General features: G+C 44.7%; 1 protein-coding gene across 2 annotated transcripts; it reads right to left on the reverse strand.

Annotated features, from left to right (window-relative positions):
- Window positions 1-2,138: 2,138 nt before the first annotated feature.
- PRKAR1A (protein kinase cAMP-dependent type I regulatory subunit alpha) lies at window positions 2,139-18,759 on the reverse strand. 2 transcript variants are annotated; one of them, XM_032129449.1, is made up of 12 exons: window positions 18,655-18,758; window positions 17,667-17,730; window positions 15,588-15,766; window positions 10,256-10,429; window positions 9,535-9,626; window positions 9,277-9,338; window positions 8,730-8,776; window positions 8,039-8,197; window positions 7,536-7,596; window positions 7,150-7,271; window positions 6,486-6,567; window positions 2,139-4,680 (listed from the first exon to the last, which is right to left on the reverse strand). In XM_032129449.1, the coding sequence occupies exons 3-12, from the start codon at window positions 15,762-15,764 to the stop codon at window positions 4,508-4,510; spliced, it is 1,149 nt and encodes a 382-aa protein (XP_031985340.1). In that variant the 5' UTR covers window positions 15,765-15,766; window positions 17,667-17,730; window positions 18,655-18,758; the 3' UTR covers window positions 2,139-4,507. The 2 variants fall into 2 exon arrangements, with proteins under 2 accessions (XP_031985340.1, XP_031985341.1); XM_032129450.1 differs by lacking the exon at window positions 17,667-17,730 and having other exon boundaries at window positions 18,655-18,759.
- Window positions 18,760-22,841: the final 4,082 nt, after the last annotated feature.

The raw sequence follows: 22,841 nt of genomic DNA on the forward strand, positions 1-22,841 counted from the left end.
TGCCTGAAGAGCCAGTGTGGATATAGAGCAGAGGCAGTGTTGCCTTAGACCCCAAAGAAAAAAACCCAACCTAAAAAAAAACCAAAATCAAACCACTCTGAGACACACAAGTGTATTTACAACTCAAGAACCCACCCATTTCTGGGGAAAACATTTTGCCAGAGCAGGGGGAATCTCTCTCAGGTCATCTCCTCATATCTTTTAAAATAATTTAGGTTGTCATAATTAGCTGGAAAATAGAAATGGTATCCCAGTCTCTCCCCCCTCTCCAGGTCTGCATTTTGAGGAGATGCAACAGAAACTGGGGACCAAAAAAGGGAGGGAGTTATTGTGGGTATTTCAGTTCCCAGTTCAGCCTTCACCTCCCAACAAGGTTCAAGAATAACTGGATTAGTGAAGCTCTCTTTAATGGCTTTTTCCTTCAACTGTTAGGAATTATTACACTGAGCCTTTTGGCAGCCTGGGGAAAGCAGCTGAGAACTCTGTTGATAATTTATCATCCTTAAGGGGGAAAAAAGCCAACAAAAAACCCCACACCATAACCAATCTACCAGAAACTCATTCTAAACTAACCTTTAAGTTTAAACAAAACCCACCCACAGCACTGCAGACCTTCCAGAGGATCCCAAAATCCCTGCACAAAAGCTGTCAGGCAGCATTTCAACAGGATCCCAGCAGGCTGCTGCACCACCACTGGCTCCTTTTCCCATGGACTGGAATTTTGCCCGGCCTAAAGGGAACTCAGTGACACCAGCAAGTGCCTGGATGATGCAAGGAAGGAACAAAGCTCATTTGGCCACAGCTGTTTTCCACAGGGGATTGTGCTGGTGCTTCATTTAACTCCACAATAATCTGGCAATGCACCTGTTCCCAAACTGCAAACCACAGGAGAGGCTGCAGTTCTAATTTTGGTGCGGCCCTACAGGTGCCCAGTTGTAGGTTTGAGGAAGTTTGGAGTGTTTCTTAGTGAAGAAATTCCCCCAGTGTTCCGAGGCCACAAAGGTTAGCAAAACCCACACACAAACCCCACCAAAAACCCCACTCCAGGCTCCTTTAGTCTCCCAAATGTGGTTCAGACAAGTCCTTGCATTTCCAGCTTTCCAACAGTCTCTAACAGAATCCTTGACTTTTTCACTCTTGGGGACAGAGAACAGATGAAAATAGGAGGATTTCACTCCCTCTCAGCATGTTTGCTGTGTTGGTTATTTCTGTCCAGGACAATGAACTCCAAAGTTTTATCTCCCTCTACCGGTGACTTTCTGTGCTCTCACCACACAGAACCAACCCAGAATTAATTCCATCGTTTGTCATGGAATGGTGACCGTTTGCTGCTTCACCAGGAAGCACATGGCAACAGAAGATAAGCTTAAATTGAAGTTGTAGTTATAGAGTATATACTTCCAGTTATGAGGCTGGAAGTGGAGGGTTTAAAGTTTCACTTTAGGCAATAAAATTCTGGTTTCAGCCTGGTTTTTTCAGTGGGGGAGGATTGGGAAAGGGAGGGCAGGGTGAAGGAAACAAACCCATAGATATTTAAATGGCTGGTCCAGTAACAAAGTTCTTATTTTTGTTCTCCTTTACATGATAGATCCATTTTTATTGTACCTTCAAAGCTGGGTGATACAGCTTTCTTGGAGCTGGATGTAAAACACATCCAAGTCTGAGCTGTTTCAGGTCACTCTTCAAATTTTTTTCCTACTTCATCACAGTTGAAAACCCCCCTTTTCCATTTCCCACAACAACTTATTCATGATTATCCATCACATGTTCAAAACCTTCTTTAAAGGGGTTGCAGAGATGGGAGCAGCCGACTTGGAAAGGCTCCTGAGCTCCAAGAATCATGGCTGAGCTGGGAATTACCAACTTGGAGAGATCAAAGCAGCACAAGTTGCCAGGAGCCAAAGAGGACACAGGCACCTTCTTGCTGCCAGAGCTCCAGAGGAATTCCCAGGCTGGCACGTGGAGACCAAGCTCTCCCCAGGCTCCAGGGGGAAGCCAGGACCTGAACTCACCCCTCTGGAGTTTACACCAGGATAATCCATTAAGCTGCTTATTTTCTGCTGCCTCATTCATAACAAACCCTCTAAAGCCAAAGGAAAACACAAGGCAGGGGTGGGGAATAAAATAAAAGAGGCTGATTGCATTTAAGAATTTAAATCATTTTATTGCTTTACCTGCCATTAGGACAATCTATAACAAAAGGAATATAATATAATATATTAGCACATACAGTAAATCAGATTTATAGAGTCAGGTAACAATACAAAAATGGTCCTCTGGTTGACTATAGCTTCCTAGGGCAATAGACTTCATCAATTTGCTGAAGATAGACTAGCAAAAAATTACTTCTAAAGCCCTGAATGTTAGCTAAGGCAAAACTATGCCAATTGTGGTTTCAAACATATTGAAATTGCACACAAAGGTAAAGCTGTAACTGTGTTTAATATTTAACTCAGACTTAGCTGATTTATCTTAAAATCTTGTAGGTAAAACTACAAAAGGGAGTAAACAGCAAGCTAAAAAGATGCAGTAGTGAAACTTGATTAGAAAGCCTTATATAAAAAAAATGTGCATTTTTTTTTGTGGAGCTCTAACTGGTTTACACAGTTTTTGGTGCTTTAATGTAACACAAAGAACACATATGAAGAAAAAAAACCTGCAGAGTTAAAACTTAAGAAAAAAGTTTTACCAAAAAAAGGAAAAAAGGAAAAAAAAAAAGAACCAAAAAAAGGTAGCATTTGCTTATTCCTTAAGGACTCTGGCAGAAATCCTCTATTCAACATCTCCTCAATAGAGAACTCAAACCACAAGCATTTCAATCCCCTTCTTGGGATTTCAGTTTCAGAAATACCCTGAAACCTTTTGTAAGGGCTGGATACCTCCAGTATTATTCTGCATCAATTAGCAGACTCTTCCTGATTCTCTCCATGCCTGGGAAAACGTTGGATTTGAATCCACACCACCTCAGAAAGGAAATAAAACAAGGGCTCCATCATTAAAGTAGTTGCATAACAAATGCCAAACTGCTTGCTGTCACTCCCAAATACAAACCTATGCTACTTGATATAAATTACAGTTTAAAGGAAACCTTAAAAATTGCCTACAATTATTGAACCGTGGAATTCAGTAAAAACTTTTGGGAAGTCTTGGTGAGCACAAAGTAATGGAACACAAAGCTGGGAAATACTGAAATACATTTAAGACTCCGCAACAGATTGGACTTGGAAAAAAAAGAGTGAGGATGAAATGAGTGTGGTGGAAATTCCATAAGCAAGAAAAGAGAATGCACCTTTTGGCTTTGAACTAGATTTATAGTGAACCATTTTTTAAATGATGAACTGACAGCTCTAAAACCTTAAAAGCAACTGAGTGTTGCAGGAAAGTTCAAACAAACATTCAGTTTTTCTGCTTCACATTCTCTACCAAGAATAATGGAGCTCTACAGACCAGCAATCTTGTCACCTGCAACTGATGCTGGCCAAAACACTCAGCATTTATTTTCCCTGGTAACAAAGGGTCATTTGAACTGATGGTGATTTTTTAAAAGTCAACTGAGGATTAACAAAACAATTCACAGGGAAAATCAAATGTTTGCTTTCGGCTTCTACACCAATCTAAGCACTCGAACAGTACTAACAGCTGGACAGCTGCACCGTTCTTACACCAATCTAGTACATAGAGACCAAAGTCAGGCATTTAATGTAGCATTTGGTTCTTGCCACCTGGAACAGGAAGAGTTTTAAATGGCAAACCTATGGCTGGAGAAAGAACGAGTGAAGAAGATCAGTTGCGGCAAGTCAGCAAATGGATCAACAACTGCAGTAGTTCACCAGAACTATTAACCTGGAAAGCTTTTGATTTACACTTGACAAGAACAGAACTAAGCAATCTTAAACCAGCAGACACAGGAACAATTATACTGGTAAATTCCAACTGTGGCTTTCTTAGCAGCTGATGCCTCACGATTGAACCCAGGATTACAGTACCCAGAAACTGAAAAAGCAACCCAGAAAACCCCAAGCCCCAAGAAGCTCAATTACAAGGGTAGCTCTCATGTGAAAAGAAATACAGCAGGTGATGACCACAGCCTTAAAATCTGCCCAACAATTTGAGAAACACCTTTAAAAGAACTTTTTTCCCCCCCTTTACCGTCACCTCCTTACTCTATGGCAATGGTGTGGTGCCAGGAGGTCTCTCCCTCGCTGAAGCAAGGCTGCACTGGCCTGAGTTGGACACTGGTGCACAGAGAGAAGCAAACGTCTCCATTGAACTTTTTCTATTAATTTAATGGGACAGAGAGCACAGAAATAATATGTTCTAAATTAATGACAGTGCCATGATAAGCAGTTTTTTTTTTTTTTCCTTTTTTTTTATTTTTTTTTTCTTTTTTTTTTTTTTTGTTTTTAACCAGACAGGAAGCTGCAAATGCCAGTGGTGATGTGGCTCTGCACGAGGGAAAAAAAGCAGTCTGCATTCGTGAAGCATAGCTTGGACAGGGAGGAAGGTTTCAGACAGACAGTGATACAAAACTGTTGTACTGCTGGATGTTCCTCTTGAGGATATCCGAGCAGGGACCCAGCACACGCTCGAACCGGGGCCGGTCCAGCTTCACACATTTCAAGGGGCCACGAGCCACGACGGTGGCAGCACGAGGACGGTTCATCAGCAGAGCAATCTCACCTGGGACAGCACAAAGAGGGAACAGAGTTACCAATCAGCAGGCAAAGAGGCAAAGAAGTGACCCTACTCCATTTCAAATCACAGAGAAGGTAATTCAGGCTTTAGCACTGCTCAGGACAAGTACCTGGTAGTTATGTTAGAAGCACCTGTGAAGGCAGTTTAAAACCAACAACCTACTTGATGATTGTGCTATTAAAAAGCCCGTCCACATTCAAGTCCCTCTGAAAAAAAAAGCCTAAAAGATTTTCAGTACTGTGTCTGTTTGAGAAAAGGTCATGTTTCAATTTTCCATGTAATTTTCCTAGCCAACAAGTAGTTATTTTTCTAATAGTACTGCTCAATTCTGGTATTTCTAGGAAACTCAGGACAACAAGAGCATGGTTCTGAAGTACACAAACAAATAAAACATTCATGCACCAGAGAGAAGCCTTTGACCCACTGCTGGCCAGAACAGAGACTCTGTCACGGGGCTGTGGAAAATGAGCATTTTGAAGTCCCACTGGATCCCCATTTCTTAAGTTATGCACAAACATGCCAAAAGCTTTGTTTCAACTGCTGAGCAACATATTTGGAAATGAAGTTTTCAACAAGCCCCTTTTATCAGGAACAGAAACAACCCCTAACATTCCTGCAACAAGCATGGAAGAAAACACAGCAGCAACTTTTGGGTTTTGTTTGCTTGGTTTTGGACTTGAGCTCTCTCCATGTTCAGGACTGAGGAAAGAACTCACTGTTCCTTGGAGAACACTTTTGCCTGCATTATCAGAAGGGATGTTCAAAAGAAATGATAAAAGCTTCTCCTCTGTGCCCAATTAAAACTCCCAAACTCAGTCACCTCCAAAAGAGAAGCTTGCAAAAGAATAAGGAGCTTGTAAGGGAGAGCTAAACCCCTGAAGGAAAGGTCTGCAGTACCTGAACACAGTGACTGTGATAATATTTCCCTTTAGAGTGGGAAACTCAAGAGAACACAGAGGGAAATATTAGAAAATATGAAATGACACAGATAGAATGAAGTCTAATCCTAGATCCTGAGCTAAGCAGACCTTTGGGTAGAGCCCATGCACTCGAGTCCATCACAGGTCAGGCCTTGCAACAGAGGATCTGCTGCTTACATCATCTACAGAGCTGAAAACCTGGACAACCGAAAGGTTTTAGCAAGAGGAAAGAGAGGAACTACCTAAAACATGAGGAAAACATTCGGGGTTTTGAGAGGGAGAGGGCTGTATTAACCATTAAACAGCAGGTTCTGACCAGGTTCCTTTCTGACCTGGAGAACAGAAGGCCAAGGAAGGAATTTTCTTATCTGACTGCTGTCTTCAGCTGTGTAATGAGTGACTACAAAGACAAACCCAGGCTGCACAGTGAAAGACAGAGAGAAAGCAACAGGCTGCAGAACAGGAAATTCTTGTCAGGCATGAAGTAAAAAACCACTCCAACAAGGCTGGTTAGAAAGAGAAAGAACCTGCCCAGAGAGGCTGTCGGATCTCCATCCCTGGAGACACAAGAAACTCAACTGGACACAGCCCTGAGGAATATGATGTCATTTCAAATTTAGCTCTGCTCAGGGCAGGGAGGTCAGGCCAAATCATCACCAGGCCTCTTCTACATTAAAGCAGTGTGGAACAATCATATTTCTGTGTGCACACCTGAGTGCCAAGTGACTCTGATACTCACCCAACACTGAGAGCAACCGCATGAGCCCAAAACAGTAATTAAGCAAATCCATCTCATCTCTACCATTGACACAGCACAGACAAAATGGTGACAGTGGTGTCTGTAGCCACAGCTGTCACAATATAACTCACCAAAGTAATCAGAAGGTCCCAGTCTGCCCACTTCAACAAATTCCTCATTTTCTGACCGACGCTGTAACACTGCAGCTGTGCCCTTCAATAAATCACAGCAGTCAAACAACTGGAATTGCCACATCACTTCAAACACTGAATTTCACACAGAATCAGCTGCTTTGCAGAAATAACTGTTCTGAGGCCTCAGTTAAAAAACCATCACAGTCCTTGCACAGTTCACCTAACTACTGTATAAGAACAACTGCTCCTCTCCTCTCTAAGCATAAAACATCTTGAACATTTACATATCCATAGTGTCTTCTTCCTGGTTTTCCTCATAACGGCAGGAATATTATGTTATGACTAGCAAAAAATCCACAAAAAACACAAACCACCAGACAGAAGACAATGACACCACTAGTAAGGCATTACCAGCTATCTAGAACAGGTCCTCTGAAAAAGATAAACTGCTCTCAGTCAGAAACTTGTCAGTTTTTTCCTGAAGTACCATTTGTGAAAACAGCAAAACTAAATCCAAGCTACTGCATGCCCAGCAAGATGATATTTCTTTAGGGATTCTCTGGAAGTACATTCCTATGTTTTGTTCTTCTCCAAGTGCCTGCTTAGGGACACAATAAAAAAAAAAGACAAGTTCTGAGCTTTTAATTTTTTAATTACTTACCTCTAAGATAATGAAGAACTCATCTCCAGGCTCTCCCTGGACCACAATCTTCTGCCCATCCTCAAACTGTACCGGTTCCAAGGCATCAGCCACAGTGAGACGCTCCCACTTGTCCAGAGATTCTACAGAGTTAAGAGTTCATTACTGGAGTGTCTTCTCAAGGCACAAATTGCACCTTTTGCTCTGTATTTATACAGAGGTCAGTGTATTTCTGGCTGCATTTATGCATCAGTGATCAAGACCTGAATTAGAGTTATTCTGGATTGATGCAGAGAAGCAGTTGTGATGAATTATCACAACAGCCTGTAATCATCATAATGCTGGGCAACAGCTTCATTTCAATGTGGCAATTGATTCCACTCCAGAACAAAACTCTTCTCACTTACCCAATATAGATACTTTACTAAGGAATTTCTCATACATATTTCTCTTTCTCAAAGTATTTCCCTACAAAAAAAAAAAAAAAAAAAAAAAAGCACACAAAGTAAGTTTTCTTTCTACTCCAAATAAAACTCAAGACACAAACAAATTTAACCAGACACACTGTGTTCTGTCTCACAGACCCCAAACCCACAAGATGAAATGTTTTGAAATTGAGTTCTCTCAGTAATATTCCAGTTGAGCAACATTCCTAAAGTACTCAGCATTTACTGCAGCCTTGTTACACTCTCAGTTCAGTTTAATACTGGTATTGTTTTGCTCACTAATGCAAGATTCCCCCTTGCCCTGTGCCTGAGAGATGCACGTTGAGTAATCAGCTTTCTGATTACAGAAGAGACAGCAGGATTTGGAATAAATAACTCCAGCAAAGGACAGGCATAGGCAGAAGGTCAGATACACAGGATACATAAACCCCAAAGCACAATTCCAGGTTATGAGGGATACTTGCCATCAGGATCCTTCTGTAGCTGTCCCTGTCAATGCCCCACAACTTGACGTTCGTCTTGGCTTTGACGGTGGCAGCTCGGGGGGTGCCGTAGATGAGGGCGAGCTCTCCAAAGCTCCCCCCCTCACCCACACTGGTTGCCCACTCACTGTTCACGTAAACCTGCAAGGCAGAGCGTGGTCAGACACAGCTCAGCTTCCTGCTGTTCTCCATTCCTTTGGGAGTAAAAGGAAATTCTCACATCTGTACAGAGTTGATCACTTCAGGGTTTTATCAACGCTTCAACCCCAGCACAATTTGTGCTTTAATTGACAAAGGGATTCTCCTCTACACCACAGGCACACACTCTGCACCCACAGACTCCTGAGAAATAACATCTCAGCAAGGTCCGTGTCATAAAGAGCTATGAATTAGCTGGGCTGGAAAATAAAGTCTGGTTGCTCCTAAAGCCTGTCCCACACCTCAACTCCACCCTGCGCTCATAAAACATCTGTATTGTGTCCAAATAACTCGTTTTGAAACTCACTCTGTGCAGCCAGACTGAGGCATTAAGGAGCCAAACAAAATTCTATAAGTAAGAACTTAAAATGAGAAAAGCAACTAAAGGCAAGGTCCGTAGAAGAGGCCTACAAATACCAGAGTATTCTTCTGCTAGGAATGAATGTATCATCAATAAACTACCAGGAATGCTTACATCCATTTCTCCTTGATCAACAACATAGAAGTTATCACCTTCATCACCTAAAGAAGAGAAGAAAAAAAATTATTATACAAAAACTTGAATATATTAAGAAAGAACTGGCATCTCTGCCAACTTTGATGTTTAGACTCCAATAAGGCTGACAAATTTTTGCAGTTTGCAGGGTGCAATGTCTCATTTTGCTGATTTCACACTCCTCTCAGCCCCGTGAAAGGGGACATCTACTGGTATCCAGGAGATCAGCAGCAATTCCAGGATTACTGGAAAGGCGAACCAGATCCATAAATTGACGTAACATTTCTACAGAGCCATCAAAGGACAATATTCCCAACAGATAATCTATTCAAGGAAGCCACATCTTCCTCCAGTGGCTCCCACTCCTCTCTTCAGTGTGAGCTGTGCTTCAGGGAACACAACAAGAATTGTGTGGCTGCAGTGACCCGGCTTTTATATTAAAAAATAAACACAAACTACCAAGAGCACTAGACCAGAGCCTGCTCCCCACCTCCAGTGATTCCCCAGTGCACACACTGTCACTTGCCTTGCTGGATGACAGTCTCTCCTGCGATGTAAGTGACAGGGAACATCGCATCGAAGATGTCACTGAAGGAGAGGACACCAAAATCAGACAAAAGCCTGCACAACTCTACACATCAGTACCCCCAACCCACCAAGGCTGCTCCTGGAGCTCTGTGTGGTTCCACTGACCACTGCAGAGTCACTGCAGATTTGTGACACATTTAGCTCTTCTGAACTCTGCCCATCCACAAACCTTAACCCCACAAAGATTTGCTCCTACCTCCTTTCATTATCATCAAGATGGGTAAACAGCACATTCTTCTCAATAGCTTTTGCCAAAGCAGCCATGGTTTTATAATCTTTTGGAATAACCTAGGAGAGAATCAGAGAAAGCAAATGGATAATTTTTCTCATTAAAAACTTCTGCATTTCCCATGGTAAATAAACAACTTAAATTGCTACAAAACACTGGCTGAGTTTTTCCATTTTCTTTCAAGCACTATAAATACAACCCCAAATATAGTTAATGTTTACAGACAGTTTGAACACAAGGAAAATACAATTTTGTATTTTATGCAACTGAAAAGCACCATTCCATGCTCAGTTTTTTTTTTTTTTTTTTTTTGCAAGAGGACAAATACCTGTTCAACCTGTATTTTCCTGGGAACAGCAGCAAGTCTGCTCTGCCATTAGGCCAAATGTTGTCGCAGCTGCCAAACAACTGGAAGCACCTTATATATAACATATCTAAACATACGCACATCTAAATACACATGACTTCAAAGGGAACAGGTCTAAGTAATGCATGAATGGTTTAATTGCATGATAGGTTATTCTGTCCTCCGGTTAAACAGCCACACACACAGCTCTGCTTTTCCCAGCAATTATGACATAACAGGCTCCAGGAGCCTGGTGTTATTCAATACTCTGGACAGAAGGTGGGTTTAGATAAACTCTGGATTGCGGATGTCATTTTTAGCAATGTTAAAGAGTCAGAGCACCTTTCTAACATAAGAGGCAGCATCCTCTTCTGTGTAGACTTCTGCACTGATGGCCCCACGTCGTGATCGATATTTAACCACAGGGTTGAGGGGAGGAGGAGGGGAGATCTCATCCTCCCGGGAGTCGGAGCGAGAACCAGACTTCAGCTGATTCAACAACTGCTTTGTTTCCTCCTAAACAAGAAGGAAGACATGTTTGTGTCACATAATCCAAAGGGGAAAAAAAAGCAGCCATATATCATGTTCCAGCCCAGCCTGCCAACACCAGGGAGCTTCCTGTGTACCATTATTCCCATATGAAGGCAAACAGGAGACTGCAGCATCCAAGATCAAAGGCCTTTCAAAACACATGGTAGATGTGCCTTTCATTCCTACCAGTCACATCACAATGGTGTTCATCTTATCGAGTTATTCTCCATTTATTAAACTATTAGTGTGAACGAGCTGATTCCACTTTCTGCCAGTGTATTCAGCAGGTGATGAAGGCATTCCCCAAATGCTGAAGGCACTTCCCCAGCTGCAAACCCCCCAGTTCCTCCCCTCAGCTGCAAGGTGTTAAAGCCTTTTTGGAGTTGAAAGACAGAGGAGCAATTCCTCAGAAATCCATGTTACATGAGAAGCTTTTGAAAGAGGTTGAGTCATGGACCAACTTGATACTGATTAACCAACATTTATTTTAGGAGAAAGAAACATGAACACTGCTTTCAAAAGAGCTGGAGGAAGGATGCTGGAGGCCAAAGTGGGATTTTTTTATGCAAACCACATGCAAACCTTGCACAAGGTTACACGTTTTCCTTATTTCCCTCAGTTACCTCTTGTGTTGTAGTGATACTGTAGAAGACCAGGGTACTTACAATAAAACAAATTCTAATTAACTTGACACACAGAAACTTGAATTCTTCGTAAGATTCACCTCAATCAACTAAAATCAGATTAAAAACAAACCAGTCAACCCTGGAGTCAGAGCATGGACATCATAACAGGTCAAATGACTTTCCCAGTGTAAGGAAACAGGGGTTTGGGACATTTTGTAAAAGAACAAGGACTCATCTGTTCTCCCAGAGCTCCAGCCCTTGTAAAAGCTGGGTTAGTCCCAGTGTCCTTGATCCCAGCTGGGCAGCGAGGCTCTGGATAACAGCACCGGCCTGAGGAAAGGGCCATGGGATAACCATTCCTGGCAGTTTACATTCCCCCTCTCCCAGAGCCAAGGAGCTCCACCGCCTCACATTTCACTTCCTGCTCTTTGCCCATTGATAAAATGGTGCTACATTTCCCAGCCATGGGAGCAAAATGTATTTAAAACTCAATTCTGTCGTCTGATTTTAGAGGAACAAGTCTCAACAGAGATGAAATTAAAAATAGCCTGAGCAGTAATAAGTGTTTGGTGTAAACTGCCTCACCATCAACCACAGAACATGTTTGTTCACATACAAAATACTTAACCCGTTAAAAAAGACACTTTTTTAAATACATGAACACCAGCTGCTGGGCTTTTTCCAGTATCACATAAAATATTAAATATTGTGATCAGAGATTGAAGCACTTCAGCAGCATTTAGTGAGGGAGCTGTTATCAAAATACTCTTCAAGAGACTCCTCAGGGCAATGCCCTACTCAGGGAGAAGGAAACTGCATTAACACAAAAAAATACAACTGGTAACTCCTGTCTGAATCAAAATTTAATATTAACTTTTTTTTTAGTATAGTAAGGTAGGGATGGACACAGAAATAAGTTACAGGTGGGTAAGATAATGTATAAACTTAAAATATACCAGTTATTCTAAATAGCCCATACACACGCTCACCAAGAAGATTCTCCCTGAATGAGACAAATCATAGAATAGAACCATAGAATGAGGTTTAAAAAGACCTCCAAGATCATCAGCTCCAACCACCACTGTGTCAACTAAACCATAAGTCTCCAGATATTCATACTACACACTGCCAGACAACCCTGTGCCATGGAATGACATCCTATAATCTCAGTTTTCATCTTTCTAATAGATACCTTTTATAATTTCTGATACTAAACCACAATTATTACACCAACAGATCAGAGAAAAATTACAGTAGGGCCTGAAGAAACAGAGGCAGTTGTTATTCTCAGTTACCCTTGGATTTAGCCACTGTTTATGAGAAAAAGGTGTTTGTCCAAGTCTGGAAGCTCCTCACCACTAAACATATATTGGATAAAGACACTCAGTTTGCTCTGTACTCATCAATATAACCATTCCCAGGATTTGAGAAAGATTTAGGAATAAAGTTCATCGATTTATTACATCCAAGTGTTGATCCTGATCTTTCAGCTGATGAGGCAGTTCAGAGTTTTCAGTGTCAGTCACTAACTGTAAGCCTTACTTTTTTCCTGACAATTAACAGATGTTTATTAAGTCCATTTAGATTATTACAAATAATACTGAAGTGGTGACACTTCACATACTCATAGTTAAGTTTATCAGCTACTGAAGAAAATCTTCACAATTTCAAAATTGTACACTGTAAAACCTGCTAATTGTCATTGCATCAGACACAGTCTCAACTTCTTCTGGGTAATTAGTATTTCATTTATATCATATTTTTAAACCCCCAAACACTCAGGAGCTATAAAAGCTTTTTTTTTTTTAAAGCTCTGCCATAAACTCACAATTGCACAGTATAGCCTTCTAAACTAGCTTGTTCTGCAAAAGAAACACAGAAAAATGAGAAAATATTCAGCTATTCAGGTATCTGAGCAGGGCAGGTTGTGGGGAACAGGGACAGTGACTACATGCCCGTCACACTTCCTAATTCCAGCTTTCTATAAAGCCCAATGTGCACATAACTGCATCACACACAATATTTCAACCATGCACTTATTCCAGAGGACAGTCATGTCCAACAGCCAGGATTCATCTAGCAGGCTGCAATAATGATATCTACATTAAATGTTCCATGCATTACACAGCCCAGCCCTGCACTGGAGAGCTATTACATCTTTAGCAGGTATTGGTATTACCAGACATGTTTGTACAGCAAAGAGAACAGAGGTCTTAGCACACCACAAAGAGATACAATAAAACCATTTATACAATCAATGTGTAGTAATTAGATTCATCTAACAGCTTTCATAACCCAGAAGAGGACATTTGAATTCCTATAGTAGCTGTAACCATCTCAGAGGCAGCGATTTTAATGTTTCTGAACAGAGATTCTAAAGCATGTTTAAATTTCTCCAACATATTTTAATAACATGCCAGTGAATCAGCTCTGTTTGTGTGCAGTGGAAGAGATGACTTGTCAAGAGAATGAGAGAGAAAATAGCAACCTCACTTCAGTTTCCAATGGTGTTCCTTCAAAAAATCCATCTTAAAAAAAATACTGGATGATACTGAGGTTGAGATAGTTGAGATAATTTTCAAAGAGATGAAAATTCAGAAAGCACATTGAAAAGTTGCTCTGCTTTATTACAGATGAAAAAGACAGGATTTTGGGAGGTGAAGCAGATTGAGTTTCAGGCATTTCTGCTGTAGCAGAGCTGAGGACTGGCTTGGAGCTGGTTAATAATAGTACTGAGCATTTGTGCTCTCCAGACACGGATGTCAGGAGTTTCCTGCCCAGCACAGGATGCTCACTGCTCTGTTACCTGATAGCTGTGGAGGTACCACATTACCTGCATCAACTCAGCCCAGCCCAGGCTGAGTGGGGAAGCCACCCAGAGGAAGCTGCAGCAAGTTTTAAATCCTAGGAAGCAAGAAAAAAATGCTCCAGTTTCACTTGTAGCTACAGCTGCACTAGAGGGCACTTGGAACCCATGAGAAAAGACCCTGACCAAAATTGTGAGAGCAATTTAAGGGGAAAAAACATTACCTAACCAGTTTTATTTTCAGCTTCAGTGTAGGCTGACCGAGTACACAGAGAGCCAATGTGCACCAGAATAAAACCATCAACTTATTCAATTCCAACATTCATGTCATTAAATTCAGAGCTGGACTTGTTGTCTTGCTAAAAAACAAATTAAGTTCCTAAATACTGCATGTTGACCATAAATCCACTGCACAAAAGCACCTAAATAATCCCATTTTATATCCCCACATATGGATTGGTTTAGGATTTATTCTAAGCACACTAATGCCATTTACTTGGTAAAATTTTGTCTATAGATACCCATGGTGGTGTTTTAAAAATTCCCAACCCAGCAGCACTTCAAAACGCAAGAATCCCAGGAGGGGAAGGAGGCATTGTAAAGGGCACAGACAAAGGATTTTTAAGAACCCCATTATTCACTGGTTTGTTGCTGATACTCACACATGCCCCCCAAAAACAGTCAGAGCTCTTCATTTCATAAGCAAAACGTTCCCCAAATACATTATGAGCTACAGCAGGTAGTCTGCACCCCTTGGTCATTCTCTAGTATTTATCCTGAACACTTCCATTAAAATACAATTTCCATCAGACATATTTATGATCTCCAGTGTTAATTTCCTTCTTCTTTACATCAGCAATTAGTAACTCACTAGAACAAAAAAAATAAGATCAATATCTAACTGGCCTATACAAGTACTGAGAGCAGCACCTGCAAACAACTGCTGCACAAGGTCACAGCTGCATTATTTACTAATTCCATGTTCTGAGTACAGTTGTATCCAACCTTTCCTCTGCACAAGCCTTTAATCTTCCCATTTCCACTGCAGCTTCTCTTCCTACCTGCTTAGATATCAATATACAAAATTAACAGGTCAAAAGAGTGTGAAATCACTGTTTCAACGCGAATGCTTTCCATTCCCGAGATCCCAGAATGCTTCCAACAAAAACAACAAAAACACCAAAGGCACCTCAGGACAAACACAAGAAGACAGAAACACTGAACTCCCAAGAGAAGGCAGAAACAGGCTCATTCTGGCAGAGACCTGGAATGCCAATACTTCCATTTGACTTCAACCAGGCCTGGGATAATACCACTGGCACCACTTCTGTGCTCTACCCAAATTACTGGAAATCAATATAAGAATCCAAATGCTACCACCAGCATCCAGCCAAGGTCAAACTGCACAGTTTTCCAGCTCCAGACACACCCATGAATGCTGTGTATCAACTTCCATGAGTAAGCACTGGACTGGGATCACATCTACATCCCAGCTGGTTAAGTCTCCTTGTCAACTTATGCTCTGCCCTACGTGCTTTGGTATGACAGAGGTGCACAAACTACTGGGAAACAGGATCTGTTTTCCAAAAGCACCACTTCCAATCTCAAACAGCCAACACAGACACTGGTCAAATCTGCAGCTCAGCCCCTAAATCACAAAGATACATTTAAATTTGTTCCACTCTCCTTCCCTCCCATTCTATATTTTTACCTTCTCCAATCTTTCAAAGTACTCTCTGATGAATCCCATGGGTCTTTCAGGTCTGACTGTGCATAACTGTACAATGCAATCCTTCAGCAGCTGCTGGATGTTGTGTTTCTGGATGTAAAGTTCACATTCCCGAAGGCTCCGCTCCTCCTCGCTGCTGCTGCTGCTGGAAGCTGCCATTGCTGAAGGGAAGAGAAGGAGAAGGTTAAATAACTATTGGAAGCAAAGATGCCGCTGCCTAAAACAAAATTATGCTGCATTATCTTACTGATACCACAGCAAAAATCCACCTTTACCTACCAGAGCAGTAACTACACTGAAGAAAATGCTGTGAACTTATTTAGCACCTGGAAAGAAATCAAAAATCAAAACTTTGGGGGCTCTACAGCCACAGGCAGAAAAGGAAAAGCATTTGGTTGAGCTGAAAAAGCTTCAACAATTCAAGCCCTGTGAGCACTCCAAGCCAGAGAAGATTCCACCTGAACTTCCTGCTGCTTAAACTGAGCATTTTGTAGGACTGGAGGCTCACGTCAGGAGCTGCGTGGTCTGTGTGGGGTCATGGGGATGGACGATGGCCAGGAGAGAGGTGGGTGGAAGCTGGAAATGTGAGAGGCCAAGCATGACCAGTATTCGGAAGTGAGACATGTTCAGGTTGAAGCCAAAGCCGGTTCTTCAAATGTCAAGGCAGAGTCTGCTAAAGGAAGTTATGGATTACAGGCATCACTCCTAAAAACTCCTGTGTAATTTAAACCTGCTCATACCTCATCACTTATTTCACAGATACACTGCAATCCCAAAAATACCTCTTCAGCCGTAAATAACAAAGAATACAGCTTTAAACATCTGTTATGATGCCAGGTTTCCAAAAGACTTCATCAGCTCAGCTGTGACCTTTTAAAAATGTTCTTAAACAGTTTTCTCCCCCCCTTTCAGGTTTGTATTGGGTTTGCATAGCCAGATTTAGGGAGCTATAGGGAGGCTTCTGTGAGAACCTGCTGCGAGCTGGAGCTCATGTGAGACAGCTCCATGATGAAACTGCCACTGGCCAAGGCTGAGCCCATCAGGGACAATGGCAGAGCCTTTGGGATAATGTATTTAAGGAGGGAGGAGAAACGGCTACTTCAGCCAGAGAGAGGAGTGGGAATATACACGGAAAACAGCCCTGTAGCCCCCAAGGTCAGTGCAAGAGGTGCTCCAGGCCCCGAAACATGGACTGCCTGGCAGCCTGCGATATAGCCCATGGTGAGGCAACTCTGCCGTGCAGCCAAGCGAGGTCCATGGGGAAACAAAGATCCACCCACAGCCCCTGGAGATCCATGGGGGAGAAGAAATCCCCCTACACCCTCTGGAGGAGCCCGCACTGGAGCAGGGGAATGCAGAGAGTGTGACCCCATGGGAATCCCGTGCTGCAGTGGTTTTCCGTCAGGACTTGTGACCATGGAAGGGAAATGAGGGTGAAGCAGTGCATGAAGAGCTGCAGCCTGCAGGAAGGATTCATGCTGGAGAAGTCCACAGAGGACTGTCTCCCATGGGGAAGGTGTGAAGAGTCCTCCCCTGAGCAGGATAGAGCAGCAGAGACAACGTGTGATGAACTGACTGCAATCCCCATCCTCTGGGGTGGGGGGTGGGGTAGAGAAAATTAGGAGTAAAGTTAAGGCTGGAAAGAAGGGAGAGGGCCAGGATGATGTTTGTAAGATTTGGCTTTATTTCTCATTATCCTGCTCAAATTTAATTAGTTTAATTTATTACCAATTTCCCCGAGTCGAGTCTGTTTTGCCCATGATCACAAGTGGTGAGTGATCTCTCCCTCATCTCAGTCCAGGAGCCTTTCCTTATATTTTCCTTCCTGTTGCTGAGTTGAGGAGGGGAGTGATGGAGCAGTTTTGGTGGGTGCTTAGCATCTAGCCTGGCTCAGCCCACCACAAGGTTAAAAAACCATTTTAAAATATATTTTTTACATATAAACGTATACAGACACACATTTCATGGCATTTTTTGCACAAGAAAATTACCATTGTGAGAGTTACAGAAACAGGAAATAATTTCTCAGGGCATTTTTGGATGAAATATAAAGGAAGTTACCTGGTACAGGGAGTGTGGCAACAGCTTATTAATATGCAGTAAGATATGTTGATCCCGGGATCAGCTTTTGAAAGGGAAAAAACGGATTCAGTCACAATAATTTTGAGAAATGACAAGTCACTGAAGTCACATCCTGGGCACAGAGATAACATAACAACGTGCCCCTCCGAATTCTGCTGCTGGAGATTACAGAAGGCTTCGAGTTAATATGGAATTACCAACACTTCAAACAGGTTTCGTTCTTGTCACACTTAATCCCTGCCCAAGCACACACACACACGTGTATTGTGCGTTGCATAAACACAAAGCGTGGCCTTCCCACGGGCTGAAAAAGCGCCGAGAAGTTCTCCAGTTACTCCCTTTTGTTTTGCCAGCCCGCACGGTGAAGGTCAGCGCTAATTAAACACCCCGGAGAACCCCGGGGACTCCGTGACCGCCCGCAAATTACGCTCCGTGAGCAAACACGGGCACGGGACACGCGAGAAGGGCAAGACCGGTGCAGGAAATGCGGTATCGCTGACAAAACGAATACTCTTATTCCTACGAGGCATTTTTTCTGCACATTGCCAAAGCTCCCCCGAGCCCCCCAAGGCGTGGCTGCCCCGCCCAGCCCAGCCCGCCCCTCACGCAGCGCGGGGCTGCCGCCGCTTTAGACTCGCGGCCACTGGAGAGACACCGACCCGGTACCCCCGGGGCGGGGAACAGAGAACCGAGGGGACACAACCGGCCCCAAAGGTCCGGAAGCGCCGCCGAGCGCGGCCCCACATCCCGCGGGGACCGCTCGGACACTGGCCCGAGCAGGCGCCGCTGCCTCCGCAGCGACCCCGGAGCCGCGGCCCCGGCCCCGCTCCCTCGGCCGGGCCGGGCCGGACCGGCCCCGCCCCAAGGCCGCAGCCTCCCGCTCCGCGCCCACCCCGCCCGGTTCTCGTCGCTCCCGGCCCCGCTGCCGCCCCGGGGCCGCCCGGCCGCCGCCCCCCGCCCCGCTCACCTGCGGCGGCTCCACCGGGACCCCCGCCCGTCCCGGCCCGGCCGCGGCCTCGCTGCAGCGGCGGCACCGGAAACCGACCGGCCGGACGGGCCCCGCCCGCCGTGACGTCAATGCGCCTCGCTCTCGCCCGGGCTCGTCGCTGCGGCAACCTTAAAGGGGCAACAGGGGACGCGGCGCGGGCACGGCCGAGAGAGCAGCGCGGCAGGAGCCTGCGGCTTTAAGGCGCGCGGGGCTGGCGGGAACGGGGTGGGGGGGTTCGCTGAGGGGCGCGGGATCCCCTGAGGGGAGCGGGAATGGCGAGAGGAGTGGGACACCCCGAGGGGAGCGGGAATGGCGAGAGGTGTGGGACACCCCGAGGGGAGCGGGAATGGCGAGAGGAGTGGGACACCCCGAGGGGAGCGGGAATGGCGAGAGGAGTGGGACACCCCGAGGGGAGCGGGAATGGCGAGAGGAGTGAGACACCCCGAGGGCAGCGGGAATGGCGAGAGGAGTGGGACACCCCGAGGGGAGCGGGAATGGCGAGAGGAGTGGGACACCCCGAGGGGAGCGGGAATGGCGAGAGGAGTGGGACACCCCGAGGGGAGCGGGAATGGCGAGAGGAGTGAGACACCCCGAGGGCAGCGGGAATGGCGAGAGGAGTGGGACACCCCGAGGGGAGCGGGAATGGCGAGAGGAGTGGGACACCCCGAGGGCAGCGGGAATGGCGAGAGGAGTGGGACACCCCGAGGGCAGCGGGACACCCCGAAACGCTGAGGGGAACGGGACCCGCCGAGTCATCAATTCCACACCGACACGGCCGCGGGTGCTGGTGAACCCCGGCCTGGAAAGGACCCGGTTAGGAGATCGGAGATCGGTGTAGATGGAGGGAAATAAGCGATATTCAAGTCTGGCGAAGATTTCGCTATAATCGATCTAAATCTGCGTGGGGAATTATTTCATGTGTCTTTATGGCTGAGATGAGTCCTTTGACTCCCTTCACTTTGTCTGACTGTCAAAGCTGTAAGAAATCACTTTAAAAGTCACCGAATATCCGGGCTGTGCTGGCAGGGGCAGAGCCCACCTGGGCTCGGGAAGGAGAAATGATCCCTAGAAATGAACACTGAATTGTGCATTTGCTGATCTTGCAACGCAGAACGTAACTCAGCTTTTTAATGTTATATCATTTCAACCAACACTCACCTGTGCATAACTCACATGGGAAAATCTCGTAATGTACGATGAAAATTACTCTCAATGGCAAGAGTTTAATGTACATTTTGATGTAAGAAGATAGTGGTGTTTCTGCAGTGACACACAAGCCAACAGGAACTACCTGCTGTGGGGTTTCTTGTTTGTTAGCTTTTACATTAAAGAAATAACGAGTAGTGGCTTGGGTGTAGATCTTGGACCTGCATTTCTGACAGACCCCATCCAGCCCCTGAACTCACATTCCTCAAATGTTTGGTAACTTCTGTCTGATCTGGGTTAATTAGAAGCCAGGGTCCAGGATTTTCTGACATTAAGCCCAAAGCTGGTAGTTTTACAAAAAATATAAGTAATAGCCATTAGTATTTGTGAAACACTGTCAAAAGTACAGCATCAGAATACCAAATTACTTGCTCACCTGTATAGTTCCTTCTGTAACTCAAAACTACTGGAAATTTCTGAACACCACAAAAAGTCGTCTGCGTTCCCACCTACACATTTATTTTTTGGCTTTTTACCTTCTCTTTTTTCTTTATGAGCTGCCTGCTAATGTCACATCTCACTCCTCCTTGTTTGGACAAGTCCCGGTGCTGTTTTGGGATAGATCCCATCTGGAACAAAGCTTGGCCCCGTGTGTAAAACCTGTTCTGCAACGTTCTCTCTCTCAGGGAAACAAGTATTCCGTTGTACAGCGTTGATGCAATCCCTGCCGGACTCCTGGAGCCAGGAGAGCAAGGAAGGGAACAGAACCAGCTTTCAGGAGGAGCCTTGTGATGCCAATCCAGGGTCACTGGACTTCTGTGAAGTCTCGTGAGTCAGCACTGGTTGATCTTTCAAGCTTAAATCACACTTCCATAAGCTGATGCTCCTACGTCCCCATGTGTTAATTCTCACACCACCAAAGACGTAAGGGAAATTAAAAGCAAACAAAGCCCTATTCTACTTGGTCTGGTCTGAATTATAGTCAGATCCTGGTCTTAACCATCTAATTAAACATTCCTGAGTAAATAACTCGCATTACCGTCAGCGCTATTCCCACAACTTTCATTTCAAACAACTTTACGCATCGGTTTCTCATGGAGCAATCTGCTGCCCAGGGCTGTGGCTGCTGGAGACCAGCGGAGAGCTCAGGGGGAAAGTGTGTGTGAGCCAAGGTGGGAAATAAGAGCACAGACGTCACGTACCCCTGCTGTGTGCGTGGAACAGAAAGAGCTGCTTGAAAGGTACGTCAGTGACAGCCAAATTAACAGTGCCTGTGGGGAGCTGGGGTGCTGCACAGGGGCTGGAGTGCCAGGGCTTCTACTGAAGGTACCACCCAACATAGGACCATGTTCTGTGAGGTGCCACCATCCTGGAGCAGCCTCTGGGGTTGAAACCAAATGAATCAAACGAGTGGCAGATTGAAGCAGCCAGTGGTTATGTCACACACACAGAGTTTTAGGTGTTAAATCATGCCATGCCCATCACCCTTGAGGTACAAATGGGGTTTCAAAGAGGCACAGCACAACCTGGAACACTCCTGATCAGTGTGGCTGCAGTGTGTGCACGGTCTTGGGGTGGGGTGAGTGGGGAATGAAGATGTTTTAGTGGTACACAAATATTTAGTCTACAAACAGAAGCTGCCATTAGCCCAAACAGCCCCAAAATCCACATCAGAAAACCAGTGGAATTAAAACCTGTGAGCTCACTGCGGACCATGACATGTCAGAGGTAGAGTTCACGCTGTGTCCTTTAGGCTTGGCTCCTTGTATTTTATTTAAGCTTTAACTAGCACTGAAAATAAACCTCTCTTGCTGCTGCATACCTTGGCTCACTGCACCATACAGTGATTCATAGGAAGATCCATAGATTAGAAACCAAAACACACAAAAATGTATTCTTATTTAACAGTAGATTATTTGGGGACTTCTGGGTCCCTGGCCAAGCTCTGGAGTTGACTGTAGGAGCTTGACAGCTTTCAGTGTGACACTCCAGTGTACCTGCATGCAGGGACAGAAGGACACTTGTCACCCAGCAATGCACAGTGTTTGCCAGGGAGTCTGAGCCTCTGGATGAGTTTCACAGTGTAAAATCTGTGATTTTGCCACATGAAAGCTGATAAAAAAAACAGAGCAAGGAATTGATATGATCCAAAAATGGTCTGAAAGACAGCACTTGAACTTCCTGCTCTGACCCCCCACCATGACTCATGGGCTACAAACCCCTGTGGACCCTGAGAGGTGGCATATGGAGGCTTTGGTCTGGCTGCACATCGGCTGTGTGCAATGGTCCCCAGTGCAGAACCAGTTTGCTATGGGCAGATCCCAAACCATTTCCATATGTTACTTTGAAGAAGAAAATGACTGGTAAGACTCAAAACAGAGGAACCAAGAGCCAAGAAAAAAATGCCCCGAAGTGCCCAGATCTAACAGATAGACCAGTCAGGGAGTCCATGTCCATCTGCCAGACATGCCTGCTGCAGCAGAGCCTTTCAGACTCCCAGCGTGGTTCCCAGCTGGAAGGCTCCCAACACCCAAGGGGCAACACTGGGAACATTTTACCTCCTGAGTCAGTGCTAAAGAGCTCAGCGTGAGGGAAGCTGTGATTATCAGAGCTATGTCACACAGCTCTCCTGTGTTGGCTTAACCACAGGCTCCATAGCATTTTGAAAAAGCCAGGATACCCTGGTTAAATTCTGACACTGATAATGGTGCTCTTCCTGCCACCCAGCCAGGTTGAACTTGAACTCAGCGTTCTCTTTTCTGACCTAGGGAGTTCTGTCCAAGATCAGTGATTAACCTCTACCTCAACTGCAGGGCAAGAAGCCTCTAAGCACCCTCCTGAAAATATTTATTGGGAACTCCTTGCTCAGGTGTCTGTGCACAAGCACTTCAAGGACTTTCCCTCTCCTCAACTCCAGGTGAGGACAGGGATTAAAGCAATGGGAAACAGTTCCAGGGTAGGGCCAGGCTGCCCCACAAGAACTGGGAGATAGAAAACAGCACCTGAAGTGGGGCAAAAAA

The sequence above is a fragment of the Corvus moneduloides genome, chromosome 19 (assembly GCF_009650955.1).
Source record: "Corvus moneduloides isolate bCorMon1 chromosome 19, bCorMon1.pri, whole genome shotgun sequence".
Classification (NCBI taxonomy): Eukaryota; Metazoa; Chordata; class Aves; order Passeriformes; family Corvidae; genus Corvus; species Corvus moneduloides.

Bases quoted from the DNA above. Each gene is read 5' to 3' on its own strand.
- PRKAR1A (XM_032129450.1), bottom strand. From the start codon at position 15,764: ATGGCAGCTTCCAGCAGCAGCAGCAGCGAGGAGGAGCGGAGCCTTCGG. The intron at 8,198-8,729 runs GTAAGCATTCCT...TCTGCCTTGCAG, and splicing joins TTGATCAAGGAGAAATGGAT to GTTTACGTGAACAGTGAGTG. The intron at 6,568-7,149 runs GTAAGTAATTAA...GATTTATTGAAG, and splicing joins AGTTCTTCATTATCTTAGAG to GGCACAGCTGCAGTGTTACA.